Source organism: Sinocyclocheilus grahami, unplaced genomic scaffold, assembly GCF_001515645.1.
Source record: "Sinocyclocheilus grahami isolate Dianchi unplaced genomic scaffold, SAMN03320097.WGS_v1.1 scaffold102.1, whole genome shotgun sequence".
Taxonomy (NCBI): Eukaryota; Metazoa; Chordata; class Actinopteri; order Cypriniformes; family Cyprinidae; genus Sinocyclocheilus; species Sinocyclocheilus grahami.
In genome coordinates this window covers 1,506,286-1,521,697 of record NW_015505281.1, presented here as the reverse complement: position 1 = coordinate 1,521,697, position 15,412 = coordinate 1,506,286, and the positions used below count along the sequence as shown (strand labels likewise).

Here is a 15,412-nt window from a genome sequence, read left to right as displayed (position 1 = left end):
TTTCAGAATAATAATGAAAGCAAACAGGAAACTTGAGTCCCTCACCTGAAGGGCTCCGTCTCATGGACGTCCAGGGCTGCTCCCCGTATTCTGCCCTCTTTCAGAGCCTGGGCCAGAGCCTTCTCATCCACCAGACCGCCACGCGCCGTGTTCACGAGGAAGGCGCCCTGACGCATCTACAAATAAGAGCATTAACAGATATTAAAAGGAAGCCAAATTCAACTAGCTTATAAGAGTTTTCACACTTGGTTCATTTCCACATCAATCTCCCAGGGTTCCTACACATTATTATTCCTACACAGCATTAATTTCAGCATTATATTTGGTATATAGTGCAGTCATCTGTAAATATTTTTATTTTCTTAGTTTTTAAAAAAAAATTGATTTTCTCAAAGTGACAACATAGAACCCCTAAAATAAATAGATAGTCAAACCAAAATTTATTCAGACACCTTCAACATCTCACATGATCACAGTTTATTCACTATAGTTCAGAAAATGGTAATAAAATATGACAAGAACTCAAGAGTTAAACTGTGTCTCGATAATGTCAGATAACTTTGATAGGAAGGTATGTAATGAATAAGGTTAAATAGCTTTTTACTGGTAGTCCACTGTATGAAGAATTTTTGGGTATGTCACAGTTTACTTTCTTTTGCTATCCTCACTTACATAAATGAACTATACTGTCCTGCACCCATTAGTAAAAAAATATATACATTTATATCTGGTGTCTGAATAATTTGTGGTTTGACTGTACATAAAAAAAACAACAAAAAAACTGACTTTAGCATGCACAAAAAATTTTTTGTGCCCTCGAGAAACTATTCAGGTGCGCATGAGAATTTTTGGCACGCTTACACATTATAATTTCTAGTTTTATATAATCATCACTGCCATCTTACTATGAATAAAACGAGAGCATGGATGCACAAGAATTAAAGAGATTTACTTGCTCAATTTGTCTCTTTATGGTAGTACCTCTAATATCAAGGTCTAATGTACAATTTAACATCCTCTGTGGCAGCGGAAAAACCATGACACGAAATGGGCTGATGTCACAATAGGTGGCTCAGTGTGCATTGTCCTATATGCTAAATTTAATGGTTTCTTGTGCACACAAAGTCTCTATTTTTTATTTTTGCAAAGGTTCTTGAGGCTATGTAATAAGGCTGGGTTGACAAAAATTTCACGATTCGATTCTCATTCACAAGCTTGCGATTCGATTACCAATTTCGAACGTACTAAAATTCGTTTTTTTTTATATAAACATTTAAATGGTGGCTGTCATAAAAACTTGATGGATTTATTCAAACTAGGCCTGTCGCAATAATCAAATTATCCACTTGTCGCGCAATATATGTACATGACCTCAATAATTTTTGGTGACGCAATATATCGCCATATATACTTAAAAATGTACGTCACCGTGTTTTTTACATTCCACTTGCGCCGGAGTCTTTTGCAGCTTCTCGTACATAACGTGTGTAGTCATGAGGTGCTAGTTCAAATTTTAAAAATGCTTCTACAAAAGTTGAATCTGCAGATATGGCCTTGTTTAGGGATCTGTGCCTTTGTGCATACGGACATCTGACTGCTGAGTAGTGATTGTGTTTTTCAGCAATAGTGTGCACCCTTCATTTACAGAGAAAAGGCGGCCAGGGAAAAATCAGTAGATGGAAAAATCTCCATAAAAGCGCATTTTTCTTTTTTTGTACTTGTTACTTTGCACTTTTTGTTAGAAAATGTTTATATTTTAAGGTATCTAATATTTTGATACTTAATTTCCATGATCTAAATATTCTTAAAAATTAAAAGTTTGTTGTCATTTGGAAGTGTGTTGGCCTTCTTGCATTATTATGCTGTTACATTATGATTATATATTCAGTGGCATAAAATGGTCTTTAAAATGACAATAATATTGTTTATCCCAATTATTTCTGGGGCAATATATCGCACAACAAAAAGTTGTTATCGTGACAGGCCTAATTCAAACAAACTAAACATTGAAGAACAGTAAACATTATAATGAATATGGTGCATATATTAAGCAAAATGCCCCTCTCTACAGTTTATTTTTCTATCTGACTAATGAGTTTATGGTCACCGAATACATTTTTCTGAGGTAAATGTGACGTTACGTGACATTGTTTACAAGCTGTTATATTGACGTATTTGCACGGCTGAAACAGATTGAGTGATTACAGGAGACAGGATATGGATTGTAAAGTTGTACTCTTTCTTTTAACTCACCTTCGGATGTTTAGTCATGTTTATTTTGTGCTGAAACTGGTATTAATGTGGAGGAGATGATTGGTTCACGTGCGCCTTTGCGCTGCTGCGTCTGTTGAACTGAGGCGCTACAGCAATCTGTCACTCCACATTAAACAGTGCCAAAACGGCATTTATTGTTTGAATACTGCAATAGAATGGACAGAATTCGAAATCTGAGACTTTGTTTCATATTAAAAGTACCAACGCACAATGCTTATTGGATGGGAGGTGCCCTTCAAACTTCTGTCCATTAACTGAAAACAAGCTAGACTAAATGATTCTTGGGATTTAAGAATCGATATCGTTCCGTAAAAATGAGAATCGATTAATATCGAGATATTGATATTTTTTACCCAGCCCTACTATGTAACAGTGCAAAAAAAATATTGTGAGAAAAAACCCAAAATGCTTATGACCTGCATTTTGCCTAATTAAAAGTGCACGTTGAGTTCATTCAGTCGTGTTTGACAATCACTAAAGAATCACTAAACATCTGCCATGAAAACACTTCTTGTAAGATACATTTATTTCTTTAAAATTCTTAGTTTTCTATTATAAACCAAATAGGAGCAAAAGTCTGGAAATGCAAATATTTTCCTATACTCTTTTTTTCCATACATTTCCAGACCTGGAATTTAATAAAATCAAATTCCATACTTTCCCAAACCGCATAGGAACCCTGATCTCCTGAAACCACAGGTCTCTTTTTACAGCAAGCTATTCTGCACTCAAAACAGTGCGTTTCCTATCTAGCAGCACCTGCAGCTAAGCAGCTACACTGCTTGCATCACTTTTCACCATTTTTGCTTCCTTCCGAGTCCTTATCTGTGGAGGAGAGAGTGTTGTTCTCTGTGTTGTATTGAAATAGTTGTGCAGAATAAACGTTTCCATTTATCTTGGAAATAAATGTGTAATGCACATGGCATCGCCAGTTTACTTTTGAAAATCAGGCCGGATTGGCGTCATACCAACTGCGAGTCCACATGAACCATAATCCAGCAATGGGTGTGGTTCCGTTGCGTAAACCCAAGTTAAAAAAAAAAAAAAAACAGCTTTCTCATGAAGCAAATGAGTCAAACTCTGATGTCAAACAGACCCAGGTCCATACCAAAAGCAGTCAGAGAACCGAACGGCTCCCACAGTGCTGTTTAATGAGAAGAGTATTGAGTTTGTACCTGTTTGATGGTGAAGTCGTTGATGAGGTGGTGGTTGTGCTCATTTAGGCTGCAGTGTAGCGACACACAGTCTGAGTGGATGAGCAGGTCCTGTAGTGTCGCCATGCGCTGGAGCCCTAGTGATCGCTCCACCCCATCCGGCAGGTACGGGTCATAGAATATCACTCCAAACCCAAAGGCCTTCGCCCTCAGAGCAACTGCTTGGCCAATACGTCCTAAAAACAGCCATCATAAGAAATTGTTTTAGTCTCAGTTTGGACCAGATTACTAACCTCAAATCAGTTAAAACTGAGATTATATTGAGGTTCAGAAAAGAAGACTCACTGATGATTCATTTTAAAACAAGGCACCCCAGGTAAATTTGGTTTTAAAAAATAAACACCACCATACTCCCCAAGTTTGATTGATTACATCAAGAATTGCAAACATTTTTTGTATTGCAAGTTTTCTGAAAATGTTTAAATATGAAAAGATGCACTAGTTCTCATACATTTCCAGAACAGAAATATGAACATGGATAAAGCCAGGTTCTAAATTCATGTTACAATTCACGTTTTGATGCGATCATTCAATTTGACGGCACTAGAACAAACCCTTTGTAAAAATATTTCAAAATATAAACAGGAATAAAACTATAACGTTTGGTGTGAGTGATACTAAAGTGGAGATTTACAGGAGAAATTGAAAACCTCATTGAAAAAAAAGTCCTTTAAAGATATTATTGTAACAGAGTCTACAGATGCAAATAGACAGTGCATTGCAAACCACACATTATGAAAAGCCAAAAAGCTCACAATTTCAAAATTGACCAGTGCATGAAAAAAAACAAAAAAACATTTTGCCTGTAGTGTCTTAAGTCTTTTTTTATTTATTTATAAATATTTAGTTATTTTAATATTTAGTTAAAATTAAGCTGCAGTTTGTCTCGTTTTATATTTAGTAGTACAACTTATATTCTAGTTATTTTATAGGTATAGAAGTTACATTTGCTGTCAGCTGTTGCCTTAATTGAGCTGATTCTTTGAGCCCCGAGTAAAACTCATCAGGACTCACCCAGTCCAATGATGCCCAGCGTTTCCCCTCGAACACGTGCTGCGCCTCCGGCCACCTCCCGGATCTGCTCCACGCTGGAGGCACGGGTGCCCTCGCGCAGAGCCTGATGCATCCAGGTGACGCGGCGGTACAGATTCAGAATTAGACACATGGTGGTGTCTGCCGTCTCCTCTACAGATGCGGCTGGCACATTACACACTGCTATACCTGTTTAAGACAAAGAACCAGTATAAACGGTTAGTTTGTCTGAAACTCACACAGTCAAACACAATTATTTCACAACACAGGAACAAAACTCACCCAGCTCTGCTGCAGCTTTAATATCCACATTGTCAAAACCACTGCCAATCCTCACAATGACCCGAAGACCTTTGAACTTGTCCAGGTCGTCTCGCGAGAGCGTGATGGTGTGGTAGAGCAAAGCTGCAACAGCCTCGTTTAAGACCTGCAGCAGCATGAAATGCTCGGAGTAAAAACCTATGAAATGTATAAAGGCCTGAGATATGGCCACGATCTGTGACTTTACCTTCTCGTGGATCTCCTGGGTGGACTGGGCGTCACAGAAGGCCACGGTGGCCACATCCTTCAGGATGGGCATCTCCACCGTACAGTCCCGGCCATCCAGCAGCGCCACCAAAGGACGAGGGTGCATGGGGCCATTGAGGATGGGTGGTCGAATGCCTGCAGGACACCCAGAATAACCTTATTAATAATTTCTTACATGTAATGGGAACTCAAATTGTTCAAATGCCTACAATTCTGGACACTCTACATTGTGTTCATTACATGTATCTATAGCTAGGTTTGCATCAGTCTGTTTTTAATCACATCAGAAACGAGTGATGGAAACGACAAATTTCAAATAAAAATTTAATTTGCAAAAAAGTTTACACAAGGTGGTTTTTGCTTGAGGTGGTTTTTGACTTGTGCGAAAAAGAGTTAATGCGAATAATGGGACATGGAAACGCATTTGCCGAGTAAATTTCTCCATGCGCATCAAAAATAGTAATGTAACTTTGCGCCATGGGACAGCATATCTTGACTGACCAGCGGTCTGATCTCGTTCCACAGCATCTGAAAAGTTATGGTCATTTTAAAGTGCCCGAGCAAAGTCTGTCATCAAAGCATTTGTGTATAATTGCCTCCCAGAACTATTACACGACTTCCAAAAGCAATGACCGCATTTATTTTGTTTTCGTCTGCTCACTCTGAGGTGCAAGTAATTTATTATATATGAAAATTATTATATTCAGTGGCTTCTCCTACTTTTCTTAGTGATATATATATAGTGCCAGTTTACCAGGAAGTGACGATTTCGTTCTTTGACTTGTGGATGGAAACGGTGCAAATGTTTTATGCAATATTTCAATTTTGCGCATAAGTTAAATTAGCAATTTAGCATGGAAACCTGGCTTATAAGCAGACATTTTAAAACCAGCTTGGCTTTTGGATGCTACTCATGTTAATAAACAACCGCAGCATCTCCAATCATCTGCAACCAGGATTCACTTCAAGATTCATTAAACCAGATAAGGTGGTACGTATGATCGGTTGACTGATTTTAAAGGCTTTCCGTTTCCTCTTAGCAATGCTGGCCAACTGTTAAACTGCATTCAATAACTACCCTGTAAAAACACCCTAAATCATTATGAGGCTACCAAGACTACCAGCATTGCTACCAAAAGGCCATATCAATTGACGCCAAACTATTACAAAGCCATAGAGAATTTCATATTTTGAATGTTAGTGGCCTCAAATTCCAAGAAACTGTTTTATGATCATTACTTCAGGGTCCACCCCAACCTGACAAACGAAAGTGTGAGCAGGGGACAGAGGGAGGGAAGGAGATGAGGAAAGGGGGCAGGGAGTCTTCACATGACTCATAATGGCCTACATTCAACAGACTGGAGGCTAAATTATCTTTGTCTTCATCCTACTACTAAACCATCACTACCCACTTCTGGTCGAATACATCAGATATAGAAAGCTTTAAATAAATATAGAAACAAGGGATAATAAATTCTCTCATCTACTCACTCTTATGTCATTGTATTTATTTTGAAAATAAAATTTGTTTGTGACCAATAAGTTTTGGTGTCTGTCCATTGACTTTAATTGAAATCTCAGAGACATTTCTCAAAATATCTACTTCATTCGGGTATGGAATGATATGAGGGCAAGTAAATGACCATTTTCATTTTTGATGAACTCCCTCTTTAAGATGACATGTAAATTTCAACATTTGTGAGCCCTGCATTCTATTCTACTCTATTACACTATATCTAGTGGTAAAATAATATTGTGCACATCTCGATCATAGTAATATCACTAGAAGAACAAAACACCATCAAGGATTGAAAGCTACTTAATCAACCATCAACAAGTTCAGAATAACCATGGGCGACATTAGGGGGGGTCAGGGGGGACAAGTTGTTAGTCATGTTACCCCCCCAAATTGTAAGTCATGGAATCCCTGATGTCAGCCCCGCTGCAATTGGAGTGCTTGGCCAAGCGCTAAATACCCTAAATGTGTTTTTGCAGCGTTGAGCAATGTAACCAATCACAGATATCTGTTGATTTCTTGAATGCAATGGTCAATCAGAAACGTTTTGTCAGAATTCACTCACCGCTGAAAGCGCCGCAGTTTTTAAGTGCACTTTTGCACACTCGTGAATCATCTCATGACTAACGTGCAAACGCAATGTTAATAAGAGATTAATTGTGCAGTTTAGAGAGCTTCATTGATTATAATGGAACTTTGTAAGATCACGATGAGCGAAGATGAGTGATACTTTTTAGTGATAAAGGAAGTGCACTTTGCGCACTTTCTAGGGTATAATCCATTCAGAATTTGTATGAAACTTTCGTTTTTCGGACACACAGGCTACTACACCATGCAAAGTTTCGGGAATGACATCCGCATATTTATGCGGGATTCACTCTCAGAATAGCAGTGGTTTGCAATGGACGGAACATAAAATATGTTGATTTAATTCTGGAACCAGTCCAGGCCAAACCTCCACAGAGAGTGCGCGTCCCGAATGAGATCTAATTCACGGACCAAAAGCGTGCGTAAACTTTATTGAGATCGGGACATATCAACCAGGAATTTAATTTAATTTCCAGTAACGGTCGGTAGAAAGTTCAGCAATGAATGGTGTGCGATTTATGACAGAATATAGTCCCACAACTGATCGTTTATTTCTTTCCTCGCGTGTCTCGCCTTTGGTAACAACGATTCAAAACGGAAACATTTCAAGTGACACGGGAAAAAGACACGGAAACATCAGAAAAGCAGCGTGCAAAAAATGTTTAAAAATGAAAGGCCATCAACTGAAAAACGGGAAGTATCACCATTCAAGTCAGCAGGAAGAGCCAAAGCTAGTTCACAGTTTACTAAACGGTGGCAACCTCTTTAAATTATTCTTGACTGTGTTGGATTGACTGCTTTGATGCGTTGCAATACGGTAGGGCATTGTTTTGATGCTTACATCAGAAAAAAAAAAAAATTTATTTATATTTTATTAATTTTTTTTGCCCCCCCCTGACTCAAGAGTCAAATGTCGCCCATGAGAATAACTATTACATATTAATTGAAATATCCAATTTAAAGCATAACTGCTTTAAACATGTTTTGAGGCAACTTTCATTTTAGTGTGATAATCTGCAGATATCGGTTTTCTGTAAAGACCATGAAAGTTTAGTTATCTGGCCTATGTATTAGCTGACGATCCATTAATAACCCTACTAAAAGTCTGCACTTACCTTCCACACACCCCTAAGAAACATGTTTGATAAAGAATCTAGTGGTCCATTTTGAGTACATATTGATTTGAACGTGCCTACTAAGAACCGGTCACTTACAAATGCATCTCTGCACATTAAAGCACTGTTGCCACTTGTTTTAGATCGAACTACAGAACATAATAGTTGGCAACATAGTATAAAAGACACTCTGAAAATGCAATAAAGCATCATTACAAAACAGAATTGGTACTACAGGCCAAACAATATATTTAAAAAAAATAAACATCCTTCTCACAAAACAGCACTGTATTCACTGCATACATGGCAAGTGACAGGGACTTCACAGAAACAGTGAGTATGTGAAAGCAAGTATTTTAGAACACAGTCACAACTGACTGCAAAAAAGCAGTGATGGCATTTTTTTTGTTAATAGTTGCACATTCTTTTAAATCGGCAGGGTAAAGAGCTGACATGTCAGACAATGAGGAACTTCTGCCTGTCACAGCCAAACACAGAATAACTACAGGAAGGACATTTCTGAGCAAACGCAAAAACAAATCCAGCCTGGGACAAATTTCCCAAACCTACGACTTGTGCAAGAGAACAGGAATCCCAGGACGAGACACAAAGGATGCAATAGGAGAACTTAATTGATCAGTGCCATCAGATTCCCATCATGCATCAGGATGTTCTGAGCACCACATTCATTAAACTGCATAACATAACAAACGGCAAAATTCATCACGGCATCACTGAAACTGCCCATTTTAAGAGATGCAATGAGGCGGCATGTACCAGAAATATCGCACAACGAGGTGTGAGATTTTGCTCATCATATAATTAAGATCTCATTATCACACTCATCTAAGAATAGCAGTGTGGAAATGGGTATTGAACCATTCATTCAAGAACTCACAAATCCCAAAACCTATTTCTGCTAAACGATGCTCGCGTAAAACCAATGGGGACGAGGAGGTTGCTGAGGAACAGCAACCCTCTACATTGAGAGTAAATCACGTCAAGCAATCTGCGCTATCTTTCAATTAATCTCAATGGATGTGCAGCGCACCTATATTTGACGTACCGTAAACTGCAGTGTGAAGGCACACGACTCGCCGTAGCTTTGTCTCACACACAAGCAGAGAAGAGAGAGACAGAGCGAGAGAGTCTTACACACCATGCAGAATTAATGTGCTACATGTAAACGACATTCTTTGTATTTTCCCGTCAAAATAACAGTTCTTTTGGAATTCTTCAGCTTTTAAGAACTGCCGGGTTTTCTGGTAGTAGGCGGAACTAATGCGCAAACGACAATCTCATTGGCTGGTGCTCACCTATTATCATCATCCCTGTTTTAATTTCAGCAAATCAGTTCGAGCGAACGCACACAGCCTGATTAATATTCATGAATCCAGCAGCTCGGTAATCCTTAGAGTGTTTTATATTGTTCTTAGTAGAATTAATCATCTTATCAGTATTATTGTTAGTTTTTTCCCATTTTTTTTTACTGAAACACTGAATGACCAAAAAGCACCACCACCAGTCCTAAGTTCAGTTAAAATAACTAATATGCATTCATACATAGTTACCACATTTTAATTGTAATTACTAAAGTTCAATAATTAAATAATACTTGATTATCATATTATAATGCTTGACTGACTGATGTTAAGAGTGTACTTTCACATTTAAAAAGCTGTGCCGTTTTACAAACATTATTTATATATTTATCTCATTTTTTTCCAAACGATATCGATTCTTAAATCCCAAGAATCGATTAGTCTAGCCTGTTTTCAGTTAATGGACGGAACATTGAAGGGTACTTCTCATCCAATATATCGCAATAAGCCTTGTGCTTTGGTACTTTTAATATGAAACAAAGTGTCCGATTTCAAATTCTGTCCATTGTATTGCAGTATTCAAACAATAAATGCCGTTTTGGCGCCGTTTAATGTGGAGTGACAAATTGCTGTAGCGTCTCAGTTCAATAAAAGCGGCAGTTCAAGTGAGCTGATTATCTCCTCCCCATTGATACCAGTTTCAGCACAAAATAAACAAGCCTAAACATCAGAAGGTACGTTAAAAGAGAGTACAACTTTACAATCCGTATCCTGTCTCATGTAATCACTCAATTAGTGTTTCAGCCATGCAAAGATGTCAATATAATGGCTTGTAAACAATGTCACGTAACCTCAGAAAAAACATATTCGGTGACCATAAACGCAGTCAGATAGAAAAATAAACTGTAGAGATGGGCATTTTGCTAAATATGCACCATATAAATTTATTATAATTTTTACTTTGCTTCACAGTCTAATTTATATATTTTTTATGACAGCCACCATTTAAATGTTAAAAAAATGAACTGAAGTAGAAATATTATTATGTAATTGTAACTTTTATTATAAAAACTTCATTAAGTACAATTTAAGCAGTTGTATAGCTTTAAAAAATCTGTTAGTTTTAACCTTCAATATTATAGTAATGTAGTACCAACTGACTCTCATGTGTATTTTACAGCATTAGGTAAGATAATTTTTTTCTTTGAGAAAATTTGGCATGTGTACCTGATATATATATACAAAAATAAACTATTGAATTGAATAGCAAGCTTGTGAATGAGAATCGAATCGTGAAATTTGTGTCAAAACCCAGCCCTATACATTATGTACACACTCTTTGAAGAGTACACAGTGTACACATACATACATATATACATATATATATATACTACGGGTTGCATCGACTAGTCGAATTCAATGCTCTGCCATGACGCTTTAAGCTTGACGTTGACTAGTCGCTGGTCCTATAGAGGGTGCAACAGGATAAGAAATCTTTGAAGAACTTCCACATTTACGCTCCGTTTCCAAACAGTTAAAACGACAAATAAATGCATACTCTGCAAGCGCTCCACAAGACATGTGTGATTATATTACTGGATGCTCGAAATTGAACGGGAGAATGCACGTTTTAAACCGCTTATTGTACAGGTAGGTAAGTTAATCGCCGTTCTAATCTAATGCGCTGCAGCACTGTAACACACACACATAGGCTACAGACAGTAGCGCGTACATCACGCGCAGATCGTGCGCACAGAATCATTCAGTGCGGAAATGTATTGTCAACACTGTTCTATGATTTCTCAATAAAATAGCTAAGAAACTGAAAAGTTCAAGCATATATTTCTTAACTAAATCCCACAGCTTCACTACTAGTAGAGAGACGCTGCCAGGTAGAATTAATGCACACACGCAATCGCGCTCACTAATGCATTCATATTAATGTAATCTTTACTGTGCTACTTTATCTGTATCTGATTTAGAACGAGCAGAAATCTGTGCGAAACATAACGACTCAAAGGCAAAAGAACTGATAAAAATGAGCTGTTATAGGAGTAATAGCCATGTGGGCAGCGCTGTGTCATATGCCATACCTGTGCACAAGCTGTTTGTTACAGCTCCAGACTTATGTTCATTAATGACGTCATCAGCGACTAGTCGACTTCCATCACATAAAAGTCGACTTTAAAAAAAATCGGAAGTCGTTCAACCCCTAATATATATATATATGACACTGCACGTGTCAAAGTCGAAACCCGGTGCGGGTGTTTTTATATCACTGTATTTATGAAGGAAAACGACTGTCTTCAAAACATTTTGGACGTCATTTTCATTTAATCTTGCATGTAATGCCTGAGCAGCGTTTGTGAGCACAGGGCTTATTTGATTACAGCGGTTACTGGAGAAACCTCTATATCTCCCACTCTACAAGCACCTCCTGCTGGCAGAGAATGAATTTGCATACATTTACATTTAGTCATTTAGCAGACGCTTTTATCCAAAGCGACTTACAAATAAGAACAATAGAAGCAATCAGACCAATGAGAGAACAACAACAGTATACAAGTGCCATGACAAGTCTCAGTGGCTATGTTTACATGCACAATTTTTGGATCAATCGGACTGAATTCATTCCGATTGACAAATCTGAATGTAGTGTTTACATGAACGCTAAAAGTGATTGGGTTGATGTGCGCGTTTATATGTCACAAGCTTCAAATCGGAATAGATTTTTTTGACATGCGCACACTGCACAAATATAGAGTTTCTCACTGTTTGCACATAATAACCACTCTCCTACACGGTTTCTCTATTTGTTTTTAACAGCAGAATTCATATTTATCCATTTATGGATAAATATACATATAAACCGCTGTGCCGTGCTGCTCATATTTATCACGCAGTAAAAATCCCCCTCCCCATGCCCAAAACGGGTTGCCTGTGGATGAGAATCCAAAACAAGGACTGGTGGGAGGTTGTCCTGCTCCACTTCACAGTTGCCGAGTGAAAGGGAGTTTTATAATGACAGGACACGCATTTATACAACACTTTATTCAAAAGGAAGAACCGCTGGTTCTGCGCGTCATATGTCATTACGCTTATTTCTGCGTCATTGCACATGCGCAGTTCTTTCAGCTGCGGGGTTCAATCCGATCAAGTGTTTACATGCACTCTCAATCGTATTTAGAAAAGGTATAAACCACCCCCTTCAATCGGATCGGAATTTTATTCCGATCGAGCTCAATCGGATCGATTAAGGTGTTTACATGAAGGCTTTTCAGTCCGATTGAGCCGTCAATCCGATTACAAACGGATTATTTGGTTGCATGTAAATGTAGCCAGTTAGTCTAGCGCAGTACACGTATCTAGGTTTTTTGTTTTTTTTTTAATAATAGAATAGGTAAGTGCTAGTATTAGTTGGTCAGGTGCTGGCGAAAAAGATGTGTCTTTAGATGTTTTTTGAAAATGGCTGAAGATTCTGCTGTTCGAATTGAGATTGGGAGGTCATTCCACCAGCTGGGCACAGTCCAGGAAAAGGTCCTTGAGAGTGATTTTGTGCCTCTTTGGGATGGCACCACAAGACGCCGTTCACTTGCAGAACGCAAGCTTCTGAAGGGCGCATAGGTCTGAACTAGTGAGTTTAGGTATACTGGTGCAGCGCCAGTGGTTGTCTTGTAGGCAAGCATCAGTACCTTGAATTCGATGCGAGCGGCTACTGGTAGCCAGTGTAACCTGAGAGGAGTAACGTGAGCTTTTTTTGGCTCATTGAAGACCACTCTCGCTGCTGCATTCTAGATCAGTTGCAGAGGCTTGATGGTACACGCGGGAAGGCCGCCAAGAGAGCAATACAATAGTCCAGTCTGGAGCGAATTAGAGTAGTTAATCATTAGCATAAGCACGGCTAACGCTAATATAATGAGCATTAGAATGAAGTTTCTTTAACCATTTATTGCTCCTATAACTTTTATTAGGGTTAAAAAGGAACAGGAGGACATGATGATATTTACTATTTTTACACACCAGAGGCTTTTAAATGAATTGTGAATCTAAAATATGCGTGTTAGAGAATGTACAAATGGTTAACATTGTGTCATATCAGTCAGAAAAGCAGTTCTGGGCTTCTTTTTTTTTTTTTTTTTGCTAACTTAGTTGTTATTCTTGGCTGAATAACTCTAGAAGGTTTTAAAAGCCATTTAAAATGAAATATGTACACAGTTTGGATTAAATGAAAGTATAGTCAAATTTTTTAATTAGCATGTTTTTGTGTTTTGCTTTGGTACCGAGAACCGTGGATTTTCACTGGTATTGATACAGAATACTGAAATTTTGGTACCGTGACAACACAAAAAAATTATAAATATATATATATATATATACACATATACACACACGCATACAAACATGGCTTTTCATATCACTGCCGGCGTATTATTGTGCCATCTCAAAGAGGCACAAAATCACTTTCACATACTTTTTCATTAACTGTTACCTCCTGGTGGAATGACCTGCCCAAATCAATCGGAGCAGCTGAGTCCTTAAACATCTTCAAGAAACGACTAAAAACACATCTGTTCCACCTTTATTTTACCCTCTAACTCTCTGTTCTAATTCTATTCTTTAAAAAAAGAATGCACTACTCATTTACTAACTGCTTGTTTTCTTAAAAAAAAAAAAAAACTAGCTTCTCTAATCTTTTTATATTCCATCTATTCGTTTTCTTTTTATTTATTATACAATTAATAAAAGCAAAAAAAGCTTCTAACACTAGCTTGCTCTATTCTTCTTCTATTCTGTTTTCTTTTTATTATATAATAAAAACTAAACAAAACCAAACAAAAAAAAACCTTGCGACGTGTACTGCATTAAACTAACTGAGATTTGTTATAGCACTTGCATATCTTTGCTTTTTTGTTTATATTGATTGCTTCCATTGTTCTAATTTCTAAGTTGCTTTGGATAAGTGTATATATACACACACACAACCATAACTAAAAGTATATATATAAAAGTATATACATACATACATATGTGTGTGTGTATATATATATACACACACATATACATATATACACACACACACAATTAAAAAAAAATTTGAAAAAAAAAAAAAAAAAAGATTGCTCTAATAGACATACCAATCTCTGTGTAAAAGTAAAATAATAATGCTGTCATCTTTCATGAAAATTTTCATTTTAACCCCCTCTACCAAATAGTGGATTACTCAGTAAATATTCAACTCGGTCCGAGCATCTTCAAGAATCGGCTAAAAACACATCTCTTCCATCTTTATTTGACCCTCTAACTCTAGCACTCTCTATTCTAATTCTATTCTTTATTAAAAAAAAATAACTAACATTGGCTTCTCTAATCTTTTTGTATTCTATCTATTTATTATACAATTAACAAAAGCAAAAGAGGCCTCTAACACTAGCTTGCTCTATTCTTCTTCTATTCTGTTTTCTTTTTATTATATAATAAAAACTAAACAAAACCAAACAAAAAAAAACCTTGCGACGTGTACTGCATTAAACTAACTGAGATTTGTTATAGCACTTGCATATCTTTGCTTTTTTGTTTATATTGATTGCTTCCATTGTTCTAATTTCTAAGTAGCTTTGGATAAGTGTATATATACACACACACAACCATAACTAAAAGTATATATATAAAAGTATATACATACATACATATGTGTGTGTATATATATATATACACATATATATATATATATATATATACACACATATACATATATATATACACACGCATATACATATATATATATACATATATATACACACACACACACACACACACACACAC

General features: G+C 37.1%; 1 protein-coding gene across 1 annotated transcript in view; it reads right to left on the bottom strand.

Moving 5' to 3' along the window:
• LOC107588331 (C-terminal-binding protein 1-like) overlaps positions 1 to 15,412 on the bottom strand; it is a 30,493-nt gene that overhangs the window by 7,789 nt on the left and 7,292 nt on the right. Inside the window, exons 4-8 of the mRNA XM_016276389.1 lie at positions 5,029 to 5,183; positions 4,803 to 4,947; positions 4,503 to 4,709; positions 3,450 to 3,664; positions 46 to 176 (exon numbers count right to left, since the gene is read on the bottom strand). Of these exons, the coding sequence (XP_016131875.1) occupies positions 46 to 176; positions 3,450 to 3,664; positions 4,503 to 4,709; positions 4,803 to 4,947; positions 5,029 to 5,183 (853 nt within the window). The remainder of the gene's footprint in view (positions 1 to 45; positions 177 to 3,449; positions 3,665 to 4,502; positions 4,710 to 4,802; positions 4,948 to 5,028; positions 5,184 to 15,412) is intronic.